Source organism: Chelonia mydas, chromosome 2 (genome assembly GCF_015237465.2).
Source record: "Chelonia mydas isolate rCheMyd1 chromosome 2, rCheMyd1.pri.v2, whole genome shotgun sequence".
In the NCBI taxonomy this organism is placed as follows: domain Eukaryota; kingdom Metazoa; phylum Chordata; order Testudines; family Cheloniidae; genus Chelonia; species Chelonia mydas.
This window is the reverse complement of record NC_057850.1, coordinates 259,148,618-259,165,763: the sequence shown is the minus strand read 5'-3', so window position 1 is coordinate 259,165,763 and position 17,146 is coordinate 259,148,618. Positions and strand designations below refer to the sequence as shown.

The window sequence follows — 17,146 nt, the reverse complement described above, 5'->3', positions numbered from 1 at the left end:
GTTGCCAGCATCAATCTCCTAGTAGCATTAGATCTCTTACTAAAAATATGATCTTTCTCATTCTTCAGGTTACAGAGGTGCTAAAGCATGGCTGACTTGGATCACAATCTCAGTCTTGCAGATGCTCTGACAGAACCACCAGCAGAAATTGAGGAAGAAGTGAAACGAGACTTCATTGCCACCCTGGAAGCAGAGAAATTTGATGACGTGGTTGGAGAAACAGTGGGTAAAACCGACTATATCCCCCTACTGGATGATGATGATGCAAAGGCTGAGAGCCAGGAACCAAAAAGCAAGTCCCACACAGACGGTGGTCAGGTAGAAAGTAAGTGTCTATAAGCACCAGACCAAATGGTTGCACCGTACATAAATATTACAGTAAGCAAACAGTGGGCTCCATGGTTTTAGGCCTTTTAAAACTTTTTGTACACCATTTTAAACTAGGCAATATCTAATGATTACACTTTGGGATTGGGAGTGAAGAGGTCTGGATTCTAATCCTGACTCTGCCTCTGTCTTGGATTTTGATCTTGGAAAAAATCACTTACCCTCTGCCTTAATTTCTCAGCCTGTAAAATGGGGGTATTTAACAGTCCTAACTCCCAGGAACTGGTATTGTGGGGTTTAATGCTTGTAAAGTGCTTTGGCCTCCTCAGATGGAAGGTGCTACACAAGTACTAAATGTTACTACATATGCTAAATATTTTTACCCCAAATCCCATAACTGTACAAAGGCGGGGGGGCAATATTATTCTCATTTTCTGTATGGAGAAACTGAGTCACAGAGGTTAAGTCACTTGGCAGTCCTGCCCATAATGTCAGTGGTTAAATGAGGAATAGAATCCACCTTGTCTGACAGTCTTGTGCTCTAACCACTAGGCCATGCTGCCTTTCTAGCACTTCAGATTGTGCTTTGCAGACCTTTGGGTGAGAGGAGGAGAAGTTTAGTCTCTTGCTGCAGGAGCACTCTTCACTGACTGTGTTTACAAATAGGCTTGGCATCATTCACTAATGACTTTGAAAATTTACCAGCCCAAATGAAAAGCAGACACAATCTGGTGATTATGGGGGGGGAAAATATCTGCTTGTTCCAGATTAATGAGTGAATAGACTTTGTTTTTCTGGCTGAGTTAGAGGGAGGGACTGGGATTCAGGAGCCTTGAATTCTGCTCCTTTACTTGGCCACTGACTCAGCACATAATTTTGGGCTAGTTCCTTAACTTCCCTGTACCTGATTCTGCAATTCTAAAATGGTGCTAAAACCCACCTATGTGAAGCACTTCGTCATCCTCTCATGAAATATGATGTGTAAATAAAAGCAAAGTACTCTCTGCCTCTAACGAGGTAACCTCATCATTGTGGAAGAAGATTTACACTAATCTTGGTACTTATATAGGTGGGCAAAGGGGGTGAATATAAAAGGACTAAAATGGTCATCAGTCAGAACAAGGGATGGTCCTAAAGTCCCCATCTGGCGTGGCATTGGACTGCATGTAGGAATTTGATCCACATCATATATTTTATTTTACATTATCTGAAAGTTAGGTACTTCACAATAAAGAACCAAAAAAAAGTGCCTGCTCTGAAAAGCTTAGTCTAATATTAGATATGATGTGATGAGTGGGGATAAACGGGGAGGGTGGGATGAGGAAGGATGAAGGCTGTGGCAAAACATCATGTGATTACTCCAATTAGTCACGTACTCGTCTTGGTTTAATTAACAGATTTTTGTAATAGTAGATATTGACTTGTGCATTGTGGGAGAAAAAGTGGGGGTGGGAAAGAACTTTTTCACATTTAGCTTCAAAGACTTAGTTTTAAAGAGGTTTTTCTGCTGGAATCTCTTGAAGTTGATATACAGCTACAGCATCCTCTGCCAAAAAGATTCTCCATTAATGTTAAAATAAAAAATTGAAAATTATAATGTCACAACAGAAATGTGTGTTGCTTTAAAATGCAAGCCTCTCTTTGAGGATGTGATCTCTTAGGTGTCCATCCCTTGAAGGTTCAGCATGAGAGCTTTTAGTGCTCTATATACAACTTTAGCCACTGAGGCAATTGGCAGTCATCTTACTGGTTTAATTGGCAGTTAAAACCTACATAAGCCACCCAGTAAGAAGACTTGTGGACCTGTGAGTGGGAATTGAGCTCGAGTCTCTCTGAAAGCCCTGTATGCTAACATGAGCTGCCGGTAGGTTTGTCACTTTATATGAGGATTTTGTACTATGCACTTTTGGCTTTCTAGAAGGAGATGGCATTTTAAATTTTCGCCTAGGATGTGCAATCAATCCTTTTAGTGACTGAATTGAATCTGTTTTTATCTTACTCTAAAACTAACAAGCCAATTAATATTAGGTATATTCCAGAGGGTTAATACTAATGTTAGCTTCTAAACATGAAGAATTGGATGTTCAAATTGCCTTGGAGTAACTGGCAATGGAAATCATAAGCATTATAGAATCCCTATCTTTGATGTTGTTTTGATCTCTCCAAAGTAATTGGAGAGCCTGATTACCGTGGGTGCATAAACTAAAGCTTTTTTTATCTTTTCGTCTCTTTGTACATGCGTGGCTGTTAAGGTTTGTCAACCTCTGCAATCTCAAATGGTGTCAGTTTACTACAAGCCATTCTTGGCTCTTGATCTCATTATGTGCTACTTTCAGATGGTTGTCTATTTTTTTTCTTGAAGAGGTGATGGGAGATCAATTTCCTTGTGAAAAAGACCATGGTTTCTCACCAAAGCCACATGTTATGACTGTTAAACAAATCTTGATTTAAAAAATGCTTCTGACAATATATAAGGTGGGGTTGAATATGTGCTACCTGCCACTGAGTAAATCCTGTAGAATAAATCAGACTTAGACTCTGTGTGCACTATGAAATGGCCTAGCTGGGAGTGAAACATAAGGCTCTGTTTTAATGTTTGATTGTAATATGAAGCTTTTGAGCACAGAAATTGCTGCATAACATTTAGCAAGAGTTTCACATTCAAAACTCCAGATTGTGACTCCAAAACTGCTTTATCCTTTCCTGAAGGAGGAAATGAACTTTCATGGATCAGACTTTTCAGCTCTCATTTGTTAATTTATTCATGTTAAAATGCCAGGATGTGTTTTGACAGCAGGATCTTTGCTACTGAGATTGACTTTCTTCAGTCAGAAACGAGTTTAGTCATATGTCCTGTCAGGATTCAGCTATTCCATCTCTGCTAAAGTGGTGTTTTTGTTTTTTTTTTTGTTTTTAAATCCATGAGCCAGATTAGATGAGCTTAACAAACAGTCAGATGGGCCCCAGCATGGACTTGTGTGAACCATCTGAATACTGAGAGATGGGTAAGGGAAGAGAAGGGGTAATGAGAATAGCAGTATAGTCAGATGGGAATTTGTCTCAAAGTGAGACTAAATGTTAATTTTAGAAAACCCTTAAGTGGTGCTTTCCGCATTGGGATATCAATTCCTAGGAAGTTTTAGAGTATACCTAGCAAGTTGCTGGATATAATTTGGCAAATTCCAGGTAATCCTCTTACTACGTTGTGGTCTTTACATAATGCTGGAGGATTGCTTTGGGAGTGTACAAAGCCTTCTGTATGTTTTTGCAGCTGGCTGCTGTGTGTACCTGTTTAATCTCCATCTTTTGGCGGAACTCTCAGACCTTCAGGGCTTTCAGTTATGATGTAGCCCTGAAGGCTGTAGCAGTGAAAATGACATTGAATTGAAGTCTAGATAGCCTGTGAAGACAGTTTTTTAAGCCCTGCATTGTTCTGATTTACCTAAAGTGAGAGAGATATTATCCTGTTTGGAAAATATTTAAATCCTGTTTTTTCAAATGATAGCCTTTGGGTGGGAGTGGGTGTCAGCTGAGAAGTAAATGTCAGGCTTTAAAACCCCACTGCAGACTGGTATGCTGTCTGCTACTTGCTTCCAAGTACACCATGCTGCTTCAAAACTTGATACTATTGCTACTTTCAGGAGTGGGGGAAGAAAGCTATGCTCTGTTTTACTCTTTTGGGTGTAAATACATTGCAAAAATCATCCCTTTCTCCATCCCAGTCGCAAGCTTGTCTGTCATCCTAGATTCTATGTTCAAGCCCCCAAATGGCCACCAGAGGGCACTGATAGTACTAGACTATGGTAGAGTGGACACAAATTGCTGCATATCTGAGCAGACGTCCCCTCCCTAATAAGAAAACAAAGCACATATCTGGGGCCTGCAAGCTTGAGATCAAACCACAAAATTTCCCTTTCCTTTCCTTCTCTCTTTCTCCACAGTAGCTGTAGGTGCCTTCATTGCAGAAGGCTGCAGGCTTCCTGTAAGTTTTTACATTGCTTTTGCAAAGAAAAATCTAAACACTGACATTTGAGTTTAAGGACAGCAAATGTTTCATAAGTGCATCCTAAAAGCTGTATATTTAATTGAACTGGGAATTTCCTGAGTCTCAAAATGGGAATCAGAAAAAATCAGTCAGTCGATGTAGACATTAGTGGGGGAAGCAAAAGTGGATGGGAATCTGGGAGGCAGTGACCATGAGTTGGTTGAGTTCAGGATCCTGACGCAGGGAAGAAAGGTAAGCAGCAGGATACGGACCCTGGACTTCAGGAAAGCAGACTTCGACTCCCTCAGGGAACAGATGGCCAGGATCCCCTGGGGGACTAACATGAAGGGGAAGGGAGTCCAGGAGAGCTGGCTGTATTTCAAGGAATCCCTGTTGAGGTTACAGGGACAAACCATCCCGATGAGTCGAAAGAATAGTAAATATGGCAGGCGACCAGCTTGGCTTAATGGTGAAATCCTAGCGGATCTTAAACATAAAAAAGAAGCTTACAAGAAGTGGAAGGTTGGACATATGACCAGGGAAGAGTATAAAAATATTGCTCGGGCATGTAGGAAAGATATCAGGAGGGCCAAATCACACCTGGAGCTGCAGCTAGCAAGAGATGTCAAGAGTAACAAGAAGGGTTTCTTCAGGTATGTTGGCAACAAGAAGAAAGCCAAGGAAAGTGTGGGCCCCTTACTGAATGAGGGAGGCAACCTAGTGACAGAGGATGTGGAAAAAGCTAATGTACTCAATGCTTTTTTTGCCTCTGTTTTCACTAACAAGGTCAGCTCCCAGACTGCTGCGCTGGGCATCACAAAATGGGGAAGAGATGGCCAGCCCTCTGTAGAGATAGAGGTGGTTAGGGACTATTTAGAAAAGCTGGACGTGCACAAGTCCATGGGGCCGGACGAATTGCATCCGAGAGTGCTGAAGGAATTGGCGGCTGTGATTGCAGAGCCCTTGGCCATTATCTTTGAAAACTCGTGGCGAACGGGGGAAGTCCCGGATGACTGGAAAAAGGCTAATGTAGTGCCCATCTTTAAAAAAGGGAAGAAGGAGGATCCTGGGAACTACAGGCCAGTCAGCCTCACCTCAGTCCCTGGAAAAATCATGGAGCAGGTCCTCAAAGAATCAATCCTGAAGCACTTAGAGGAGAGGAAAGTGATCAGGAACAGTCAGCATGGATTCACCAAGGGAAGGTCATGCCTGACTAATCTAATCGCCTTTTATGATGAGATTACTGGTTCTGTGGATGAAGGGAAAGCAGTGGATGTATTGTTTCTTGACTTTAGCAAAGCTTTTGACACGGTCTCCCACAGCATTCTTGTCAGCAAGTTAAGGAAGTATGGGCTGGATGAATGCACTATAAGGTGGGTAGAAAGCTGGCTAGATTGTCGGGCTCAACGGGTAGTGATCAATGGCTCCATGTCTAGTTGGCAGCCGGTGTCAAGTGGGGTGCCCCAGGGGTCGGTCCTGGGGCCGGTTTTGTTCAATATCTTCATAAATGATCTGGAGGATGGTGTGGATTGCACTCTCAGCAAATTTGCGGATGATACTAAACTGGGAGGAGTGGTAGATACGCTGGAGGGGAGGGATAGGATACAGAAGGACCTAGACAAATTGGAGGATTGGGCCAAAAGAAATCTGATGAGGTTCAATAAGGATAAGTGCAGGGTCCTGCACTTAGGACGGAAGAACCCAATGCACCGCTACAGACTAGGGACCGAATGGCTAGGCAGCAGTTCTGCGGAAAAGGACCTAGGGGTGACAGTGGACGAGAAGCTGGATATGAGTCAGCAGTGTGCCCTTGTTGCCAAGAAGGCCAATGGCATTTTGGGATGTATAAGTAGGGGCATAGCGAGCAGATCGAGGGACGTGATCGTTCCCCTCTATTCGACACTGGTGAGGCCTCATCTGGAGTACTGTGTCCAGTTTTGGGCCCCACACTACAAGAAGGATGTGGATAAATTGGAAAGAGTCCAGCGAAGGGCAACAAAAATGATTAGGGGTCTAGAGCACATGACTTATGAGGAGAGGCTGAGGGAGCTGGGATTGTTTAGTCTGCAGAAGAGAAGAATGAGGGGAGATTTGATAGCTGCTTTCAACTACCTGAAAGGGGGTTCCAAAGAGGATGGCTCTAGACTGTTCTCAATGGTAGCAGATGACAGAACGAGGAGTAATGGTCTCAAGTTGCAATGGGGGAGGTTTAGATTGGATATTAGGAAAAACTTTTTCACTAAGAGGGTGGTGAAACACTGGAATGCGTTACCTAGGGAGGTGGTAGAATCTCCTTCCTTACAGGTTTTTAAGGTCAGGCTTGACAAAGCCCTGGCTGGGATGATTTAACTGGGACTTGGTCCTGCTTTGAGCAGGGGGTTGGACTAGATGACCTTCTGGGGTCCCTTCCAACCCTGATATTCTATGATTCTATGATTCTATGACATCTGGATTGTATCTATACTGCTAATATTCTCCATATATACATAATTGATTTTTTTCTAGAGGGCTGGTAAAACCTCTAGCATTAGTAAGAATTGTTACTTCATTGTCTGTAATAATGAAATGTATCCCACAGGATTAAAATGAAAAGCTTTTCATCTGTTTCAGTATTCCAGGCAGCAATTCTTATGTTGCTGTCAGGATCTTGGCAATCAAATTAAATACAGGTGAAAGTACTGCAGGTAATACCTTGATTCTTTAAATGTTCCTATACTGCCTTTTTCCTTTGTACTTTTCATGGTATATATTTTGGTTAATAAAGAAGCATCCAAAACTTTGGCTGAAGGGCTGTATTGGCAACTTGACAGGAGGTTGAGGGCAGCACTTAATTTGCATGAAGGACAGCTGATTTTAGCTGCCCCTCTACATCGGCAAAGCTGCAGAAACTGCAGGTGTAGCACGCAGTGCTCAGTCTTGATCCAGGCATACGGCCTGCTGCTGGTGATCTCTGTGATGCATGTTAAAGATGAAGATTGTTGCAGCCTATGCTGTAGAACTCCACAGGTCCTGTGTTAGATCGACAGCTAATAAATGTGCTTTTTCTTAGGAGAGAGAAGAAAAAGTGCCTCAAATATTGTCTTAGAAATCTAGACATGATACTCCAGTTTCTCTAGCATGTTATAAAACGAAGGCGATAGAGGGCTTATTTCCGACTTGGAGAAGTTAATATTAATGCTGCTACAGTGCACAAAACAAAACGAGGAAGTTCTAGCACAATTGTTATACTGGCTAGCATCACACAGTTGTTTTAAACGTCATTAGTAGAGCACAATGTGGGAGACCCTAAATAGTCTTTTGTATTTAATCCTGTTGTGATTGTTTTCTTAGTAGGTAGAGAGACAAAGTGGGTGAAGTAATACTTTTACTGGACCAACTTCTGATATTACCCACCTGATGTGGTCAGAGCAGCTATCCAAGAGTCATAGAATCGTAGGACTGGAAGTGATCCTTGAGAGGTATCTAGTTCAGTCCCCTGCACTCATGGCAGGACTTAGTATTATCTAGAAACCGCCTTAGCAGCAACATTTTGAATGAACTTGAGGGGGCAAGGTTGTAGCAGTTAAGACCTGAGATGAGAGTTTTCATGGTGTTGAGAGTTGACAGTGTAGGTTAAAGCCAATTATAGGGGACACTAGTTCACTGAGGTTTAGGATCCAATTAAATGTATTGCAGAAAATGCATTTTTAAAAATTATACTTTTTTGTGGTTCAGTTTTTGATAAACTATAGCAATTCAGTGGGATCTAAGTGGGAGTATTCTATTATTAAAACTTGACTACATCCATTTTGCTGTGAAAATTCACAGGTACAAGGCATATCATGTATAATCTAAATGTTTGGCACTTTCATTGCTATTGTCATATGACCAAGGGCAAAAATTCACATGCATATTTGCATGTACCTGGTGCTAGCAACACTGCGCCTATACTTGTGTTTTTATTAAAGTCATGTGATAGTTAACGATTTTAAGCCCTTGATCCTGGAGGCATGTGATTAAGTGAGTGTCTTGGTTTTCATTTAAAATAAAAAAAAGTTAGTCCTCCTGGTTGCATATGAAAACATGACCCAAATGTATCCAAAAGAGTCTCACCAGAAGGCAAATAAAAATCCTCAAATTAATAATTTTCTTAAATCTCATAATCTTTTAAACCAATATAATAATTTGGGGGGGGGGCCATTTTTTTTTAAATTGAGGTGGTCAGTACTGGAGATGCACAAGTAAAGGTAGCCTCTATTTAGTTTTAAGTCCGCTGTTCTGATGTGGATTCTAGCTAAGTGACTATGCACAGCTCTGTTTATGTACATGTTTGGGTTGTATTATTCTCAGTTGTGCTTTGTGTCACGGTTTCTATTCATTATCTGGCATATCCAACCAATCTGCACGTCTAATTGTTCTAAGAGTAATAAAATATATTAATGGGCTTCTCTTCAATGGGCTTATCTGAAAGTCTTTCTTTCGACCCTCTTGCCTTCTCACCCAAGTAAACTGCTTGTGTGATGGTGAGTTAAAATGTGTTCAAAACAGTGTCGCTGTGCTTACATATGTACCATGCCAAGCCATTAATGTGGAGATTGTTTAATATATTGGCCCTGTCCATTTTGCTTGAGATTATCTGGTTTAGTGGACGCTTTCTTAAATTTGTTTACATAAAGGCAATCCTTTGATGCACTGGCCAGATGCAAGTAGTATCTTTTGATTCTGACAAGGATTATGGAGTTTGGATGTCTTGATGTGTTTGACTCTTAAATAGTTCAGATTATGATGATAGTGGGGTTGGTCTTAAAAAAGATTATTGGGAATTTGTGTACTGCACTTCATATAGCTGAAATAGAAATATATATTCAGCTCCAAGGCCTTTTTACCAAAGCACACCTGGTAATAACAGTTACATTTATACCCAGTGATGAGCTGCCAAAATCTTAACAATGAGTTCCCTCCTCACCCCACGAGGGGGTCTTTGCCCACCCTCGCCCCCCTGGACTCCTGCCCCATCCAACACCCCCCCCCCCGACTTCCCCCAGAACTGGGCAGGAGGGTCTCATGGGCCACCGTAGTGGGTGCCTACCCTGCCCCTAAGAACCCGAGGCACCTGCTGGGGGGCGAGGTGGGGAGTCCCGGACGTGCTTACCTGGGGCAGCTCCCAGGAAGCATCTGGCAGGTCCCTCTGGCTCCTAGGGGAGGAGGAGCGTAGCTGGGGGGGAGCAGGGGGAGCAGCCGCTCCCCCACTGATTACATCAAAAGTGGCGCCTTAGGCGCCGACTCCCTGGGTGCTCCAGGGCTGGAGCACCCACAGGGAATATTTGGTGGATGCAGAGCACCCACCGGCAGCTCCCCATCCTGCGCCTGGGTTACATGCTGCGGTGCGGGCAGCCCTCCTCGCGCCCCCCGGCCCCAGCTCACCTCCGCCTCCCTGGACCTGAGCGGGAAGCCGCCGCTTGCTTCTCAGCCCGCCCCAGCTTCCCGTGCGAACAGCTGATTCACGGGAAGCCTGGGGAGGGGAGGAGAAGCAGGACGGGGCGGTGCATTCAGGGGAGGAGGCGGAGTGGAGGTGAGCTGGGGCTGGGGGTGGGATGGGTAGCTGCTGGTGGGTGCTCTGAACCCACCAAATTTTCCCCTTGGGTGCTCCAGGGCTGGAGCACCCATGGAGTTGGCGCCAAGGTACCTTGTGGAACAACCGGTTCTAAAAGGGCTTCTAAATTTAACAACCGGTTCTAGCGAACTGGTGCGAACCGGCTCCAGCTCACCACTGTTTATACCCCCATGACTAAGGACCCTTGTATTTCATATAAGTCGCCTAGTCCATTTCAAAAAAGCTAGAGCTTTACAGGAAGTCAGTCTTGCTACTTTTAATTTTCAAGAGGGTGCAGCAAGGCAAGGGTATGCCTGATTTTGGGAGGCTCAAATGAGCAGAACTCTTCTTGAATCTGTTCTTGTTCAGATGCTATCAGCCCAGCAAAGAGTGCTTTACCACACTGTAAAAGCTTTTATGTAGTGATCTTTTGATACCCTCCCAGCTCTGGCCACATTTGGCTAGCTGTTTGATTCATAGATCTATCTCTTCACTTGCATCTGGGCTCCACATGCAGAGGTTTCTTCCCCATCTGAATTAACTGGATACAGAATCTTTGTGTAAAGCTGTTTTTTTTAAAGGGATATGCCTAACATGAAATCTAGTCATTCTAAAATGTTAGTTAAAAGCTTTTTTGTATACTACAGTTGTTCTTTAGTCCCTCTGCTGCCACTTGTAGTTTTACAATTTCATTTTTCTATTTTTAGAATATTTTTGCTATTGTAGTGTAGAAAACTGACACAGTTTCAGCAGGTGATCTCAGTGATGGTCAGTGATGCTTACTTTCAGAACACTAGGGGAGTGAAATGATCATGGCTTTCTAGTCCCACTCACTTAACTGACCTACTATTTTCTGAATTGCTGACACAAGGTTAGGGATTGAGGAGGAGGATTTTTCCGAAAGTTTGAGTGGGTGAAAAGGAGGGACTCTGCTTGGATAACTTGAAGCTGTTGCAAAGGAATGTAGGAATATGCCTGTATTGATCCTGTTGAGTGCTGCATGCTATGCAACCTATTGTCACTTAACATGGACATCACGTAAAGATAGCTATGTTAGCTATACTAATTTGTCAGCAAGCACAGCTGAGTCAGAATGAGCACTGAGGTACAATGCAGCTGTTCTAGTCCCTACCCTTTGCAGGATTAGATAGAAAGTCTGACTCTAGTTTTTAACCCTTAATTTACAAAGCACTCATTAATGAATGGTGTCTTAACTTTTTCTCCCTGGAAAGTCTTGGTTTTCATTTAAAATAAAAATGTTATTCCTCCTGGTTGCAGGTAAAAATTGATGCCCCAGTGCATAACATAAAGCTAACAACCAGAGATGCTGAGGTTCTGTTAAAAGAAGCATGTTCTTTACCATTAACTAGAATAAAATAATTCTTGCTGCTCTGTATGATTCCTGCAGTTGCTTGTCTTTACTATGTTTTTTACAACTGAAAACAGGGATCAGTTCCTAGAAGCTGAGCAGCAGCTTTTGGAAGAAAAGATAGGGTATTCCAATAGTTCCTTTATTGCACAGGGCTTGTTGCCAGGAGGATACAGTATTGCCATTTTACTAAATGGCCTTATGTCTGCTTGAAGTGGTGGTCTGAAGATGTCCAATAATGCTGGCAACCTGGCTCACAACATTAATTCCAACAGAATCCAGCTGTTAAAGATCACTGTGTATTTTGGAGAATGATAGGCTTTTATATTAAATTGTAGCCTTTCTTCTGCATACTGCTCCAGAAAGCATGAAGTGGATATAGTTACTGACCCTAAGCAGTTCTGTGTTCATGGGATTGTGGGATCAATATTGAATTGTATAAACATATTTGGATGGTTAGAGAACTCCGTGGGTAATAGAGCAATATATGCATTTTCTAGTAATTAGAGTACAAAGGGTACTAATGCTTTCATAATGCTTCTCATCCATAGATCTCAAATTCTTTTTCAAAGATAACTAAGCCTCACTTTTCCCATGTTATAATTGGGGAAACTGAGTCACATGGGAATTGTATAACTTTCCCAAAGTCACACAGAGAGTGAGTGGCCAATCTGGGGTTAACCCCAGATCTCCTGATTCCCAGTCCTCTGACCTAGCCACTGGATCTCGCAGTACTCAACTGCCTTCTGAGTTTAGGCAGGGTATAAATCCTAGTACTCCCAAGGAAATTCTTTTAAGCAATATTGGAGCAGGAAGGACTCTGATCTTGAAACCGTGAATATCATTAAACAAATTGAAGGCTGAACACCTTTCATTATACTGCCTTTAAGCTCCCCTATTTACAGGACTGATTTTATTTTTAATGAAAACAGCTTTTTGTTGTTCACTTTAGTTATTAGTTTTGTTAAATACTGATGATGCATGACATATTTTAGGAGATGAGAGCTGGGTTTTAGCAATGTGTCTCTTGTTGACTTTTGTAGGAGTTATCCAGCTAAGTGCTCATGTAATAGACAAAAATAAATAAACTTGAATGCATATGCTTTATAATGTCTCAATTGAAATTTTCTTAGGTAAATATCCTGAACCATATTTATTGATTTCAGCTTTGACTAGCTGAAATAAGAATGTCAGTTTCCATCATTATTCTAGGATTAGTCCATAACTGTAAAATGTTAGTTTCATGTCAGCCGGGGAGACAAAAGATTGTCTCTCCCTAGTCTTGTCTTTGTCATGCAGGGTAACAGTTCTGGACCCACCCTAAACCTCCCAACTCTTTCTTTTAATGAAGCTGAGTTGGACATGGTTAAGGAATGGAGTCACTTAGATTCTATCCCAAAAGCATTTTGGAAGCTCCACAAATTATAAGGCTAAGATAACAGTGGTTTGTCCAAAAGGGTAAAGGCAACAATTTCAAGTACTAGGACTCCTATGTCAGTCTCCTCCGGGCTCAAATATTCTCTGGAAGGAAAATGGATGTCGCCCTCAAAAGGGCACTCAGGATGAGCAAAAGCACTTCTTATCTCGGTTATGTGTTACATTTGTATTGAGACCTCTTGTATAATGGTCTCTCACTCCAGAGCTTGCTTCAGAAAGTCAGATGCAAGCTTCTCTTTCTGGAACAGATTATGCTCAGGGTTTTTGTGTGATACAGCCTTTGCTGTAATGACAGTATCCATATGCAATATAGCAATGAGTAGTACAGTAAGGAGGGCCTATCTTTGTTAGATGAATAAAATTTCAAAGGCACACTTTATTGAAAAAAGAAAAGGAGTACTTGTGGCACCTTAGAGACTAACAAATTTATTTGAGCATAAGCGGATACGGACTAACACGGCCGCTACTCTGACACTTCATTGAATATCCTTTAAGGGAATTTTGCTGTGGGGTTGCCTTTTGGAAGCCAGTTTAGTCCAAGGTTCATCCCCAAGATGATTTGGATAATTGCAATTGTGGTGTGAGTTGTTGCAGAAGACCCAGGTTATAATTCTGTGGGTCACTTTCCTGGGACTAAGCAACAGACTGTGTGCCTGGAATACGGCACTCTCTTAGGAAGTATTGATGGTACTGGTGAGTGGTTAATTTGGCTCTTCTGACTCAATGACTTGTGTGGCTTGTTCCCCCTACCCTGATACAAGGGAGGTGGGAGTGGCAGTCAGAGAGAAGATCTAGGGTGTGGATTGAGCAGTATTGAGGGAAAAAAACATCTTGGCGAAAAGTTTTGAGATGAACCTTATATAGGTTAGGAGTAACACCTCCCCACTGGTTGATATTCTCTGTGGTTATTGCAGGTACTTCAGCTGTTGGACCAGCAGTGCTAGAAAATGGTGACCATGGAATAGATGATGACAGTACAGGTAAGAGAGTAATGTCTGAGTTAAACACAAAGCTTTAGAAGACTTACCTATTTCCTCTGGTGCAGTCAGAACCTACTAGATGAACTTCGTTCTGGCAAAGTGTTCTTTTCTATGAGATTTTCAGTATTTATTTGGTACTTGCTGAAGAGCTGCTCACTGCCCAGTGAACCTTGATTTTTCTAAAAAGCTTTAGCTTACTTTAAAGGCATCTTCTATACCAGAATTGCTCATATGTAGGAAGGCCCCTTTTAGAAGGCTTCATGTACTGTAGCCACAGTTAACCTAAGGAAGATGTATTTGAGATACTGATATATTAAAATGACTTTCCAATGAAGCCCTAACATTACCTGGACTAAGTCTACCCTATTTTGAGTATGAACTTCCCATGTTGTTCTCCCTAGTTTCAAAGTGCAGTGTGATCATCAGCTGCCAGGAGAAGTTCACTGTGGTCTGGTTGTTCGTCTTCTCTTCTCAGTTTTTCCCCCGACACTTTTAGACTCTCACTTTGGCAGCGTGCTATCAAAGTGGAAGTTTTGAAGTCCTCCTAAATCCGTCTCTTAACAGCAGAACATAATAACTTGGTATTTCAAGAAACATGCCATGACTAAATGGGCAAATCTCTACACAAATATCCTGTGATAGGATCTGAATGAGTGATTAAACTTCACGTCTGTCAGGGACATGCATTATTTGTCCTATTTTTGATCATTGCATTTAGCTTGTTGATGTAGCTTGGATATCACTATCACCATAAATATTAAGGTAGGTCCTTTGGGGAAAATACTCTGCTGTAACAAGTATTCCAGTAATAGGTAACTTTTCTTTTGTAGTGAAGGGGGGAGAAATGGTTGATCAGCCAAAGCTCTTACATTGTAGTAATTTTTGCTCTACCAAGTATACGGTTGTTCAGAGGTGATTGTCATTCTTGGCATTGACCGGAGGTATTTGCTGGTCTCCTGAATCACTAGCTCCAAATAGAGGCTAAAAATGTTATTTTGACAGTGATCCCAGCCTATCGCTGGAGAGGCTGCACTAGAGACCCAAATTGGAACCTCCTGGGGTAGCATGTTACACTTACGTTGGTCTTCAGGTCCAGGCTCAAGAAAAACAAGCTTCCTGAGGCTATGAAGGGGCAGAAAACTCTTGTTGTGGTCAGTACTTGTGCTTTTAGAGAATTATTTAATTTTTGGTGCATATGTGGTTAAATTGGATGTATTTATTGGGAGGATGAGGATTTACAAATACAGCATTAGTCTCTGTGCTTAACCTGCTTTTGTAAATGCTTGTCAAAATAAAGCTGTAGATTTTTACAGGAAAGTATAAAATTAAGGTGACCCCTGAGCCTCTCTCAATCCACTTCAGTTGCTCTTTTCAGTGTTATATATATGCTGGAAGAAGTGGAATCCAAACTTATCCCATTATGACATTGTAAGTATGTGTAATTGACTGTACTGGTGCACCATGGTCCTCTTTTGAATGAATGATTCTGGAGTTTAGTAATAGTCGTCTTTAAAGGGTAGTCTCCAGTAAACCATAACAAATTAATTTTAACCTCTCAGATGCTAAATGCTAACAACACAAGCAAAGACCTTTGTAGGGGACTGCAGCCTGTTTGTTATCAATAGGTTCTGTTTTGAGGTCTAAGTTTGTGAGGTTTGGAGTTCAGAATTTTTTCTTGTTAGAGGTTGTCTAAAGGCAACATCAGAGTGATAGGAATAGCAATATGGAAGCTTAAGTAGTCATTTAAACATCAACTAACATAGGGTTTTCAGAGTAATGGGAAATGTGTATAATACAACTGTAGTCTTTTCAAAATGTCTCACAACACTGATCTCCAATAGTTAGTTAAATAATAGAGGGAGAATGATATTAAGAGGCACAGACAAGGGAGAGACTTTTTCAAAGGAGATTTGAAGGGAGATGAACAGTTGATGAGCTGGGAAAATCCAGAAAGACTGTTCCAGAGAGCAGGAGCTGCAGAGAAGGTTCCATAACTTCAGAATTGTGGAGACAAACAGGTGATACAGAAGTCGAGTGAGATCGTGGAGAGCTTTGCAAAACAGAGCCACATAGTTATGCTTTTTTTCTCCTTCTGCAGTGGAATGTATTTGGAGCCTGATTCAATGGGACATTGACTTGATGAAGTTTTCATTACATATAACATTCTCTGCAGTTATCTGGAGTATACAGTGGTTAGGATTAATCAGGTCTGAAAAAAGGCCCCCCCCTTCTTCCCCCCGGCTTTTCCCAGTTTAGCTCTCCCTTTATTATATTAAGGGCATGTCTACATGGAGACACTAGGAAAGTTGAGGTGAATCAACTAAAAGTGTGAAGTGAATGTTCGTAACGCAAAATGCTTTAACTCCTCTCTGTGGGTGCGCTCGCTCACTGGTAAAGTGGCCTTAGGGTACGTCTTAACTACGGCCGGGAGGTATGATTGCAGCACATGTAGGCATACCTGAGCTAGCTCACTAGAAATAGCAGTGAAGCTGCTATGGCACAAGCTAGCTGCTCAAGTATGTGCCCAGTGTCCTGGGTGGGCTTATGCTTGGGCATCTAGCCCATGCTGCTATGGCTTCAGCTTCTCTGCTATTTTTAGTGAGCTAACTCAATCAAAACTAGCTCTGGTAGTCTTACACAGGCTGCATTCACACCTCCTAATTGCAGTGTAGATATACCTCCACGAAGGATTAAATTACAGTGAACTAAAGCCAATTTACTCTGAACGAGAAAGCATACGTATGGGGATTACCACACTTTAATTTATGCACATTCAGTTCATGGCTTTAGTTGATTTGCCTGAGCCTTCCTGAGTGTCCCCATGTAGAGAAGCCCCAAAAGTCTGGATACCCAAGCACAAAAGGGAATTTTACAGTGTGATGCCAAACCCCACAAGGCTGGTTTCTGTTGTTGTTTTCCCTGGCTGGAATATCCAGAGTATAGTAGAGTTGTGGGGTATCCTTGGAGGAAACACTGAGTGCAGGATGTCAGAATGTAAGTGAAAGTTTTGTGTGGTTAATTTTCCTATATTTACTTTCTAATTAAGGGCCCAATTCTGCAAGTGCTGAGTATTTTCAACACTTGCTGATTTAAGTAGGAGCTAAGGGTACTCAGCACCTCGCATAATGTTTAGTACCTGGCAGTACTGGATCTTGCATGTCTAGTGGTTTTTTCTCTCCTTAAAACCAATTCACAGAAATATATCTTGCTGGGTACAGTTTTTAACGCAAATCCTCCTTTTTAGAGACATTGTGAACTGCCATTCTCTCAACAGCACTTTGCCACTAATCTAGATTTACCACAGCTAATTTCTGCATGTAGCACAGTTGTCTGCTCTTGCATGAAGTGAGACTTTTTCAGACTTTTTTGTAAAAATGAAGTTTCCTTTTTCTGAATTGGTCTCTGGAAAGGTCTGCTATCAGCACTAAATGAAATATTGCTTGATGTGCAGTTTGCTGCATTAATGTTCATGTTTA

At 41.9% G+C, this 17,146-nt stretch overlaps 1 protein-coding gene across 15 annotated transcripts in view; it reads left to right on the top strand.

Moving 5' to 3' along the window:
* MAP4 (microtubule associated protein 4) overlaps nucleotides 1-17,146 on the top strand; it is a 278,564-nt gene that overhangs the window by 100,909 nt on the left and 160,509 nt on the right. For 14 of the 15 annotated variants that reach the window (XM_043541762.1, XM_037891346.2, XM_043541771.1 and 11 more), the window contains 2 exons: nucleotides 69-325; nucleotides 13,605-13,670. In XM_043541762.1, the coding sequence (XP_043397697.1) occupies nucleotides 88-325; nucleotides 13,605-13,670 (304 nt within the window). In that variant the 5' untranslated portion in view covers nucleotides 69-87. The remainder of the gene's footprint in view (nucleotides 1-68; nucleotides 326-13,604; nucleotides 13,671-17,146) is intronic. The other variant, XM_043541760.1, reaches the window with a different exon arrangement.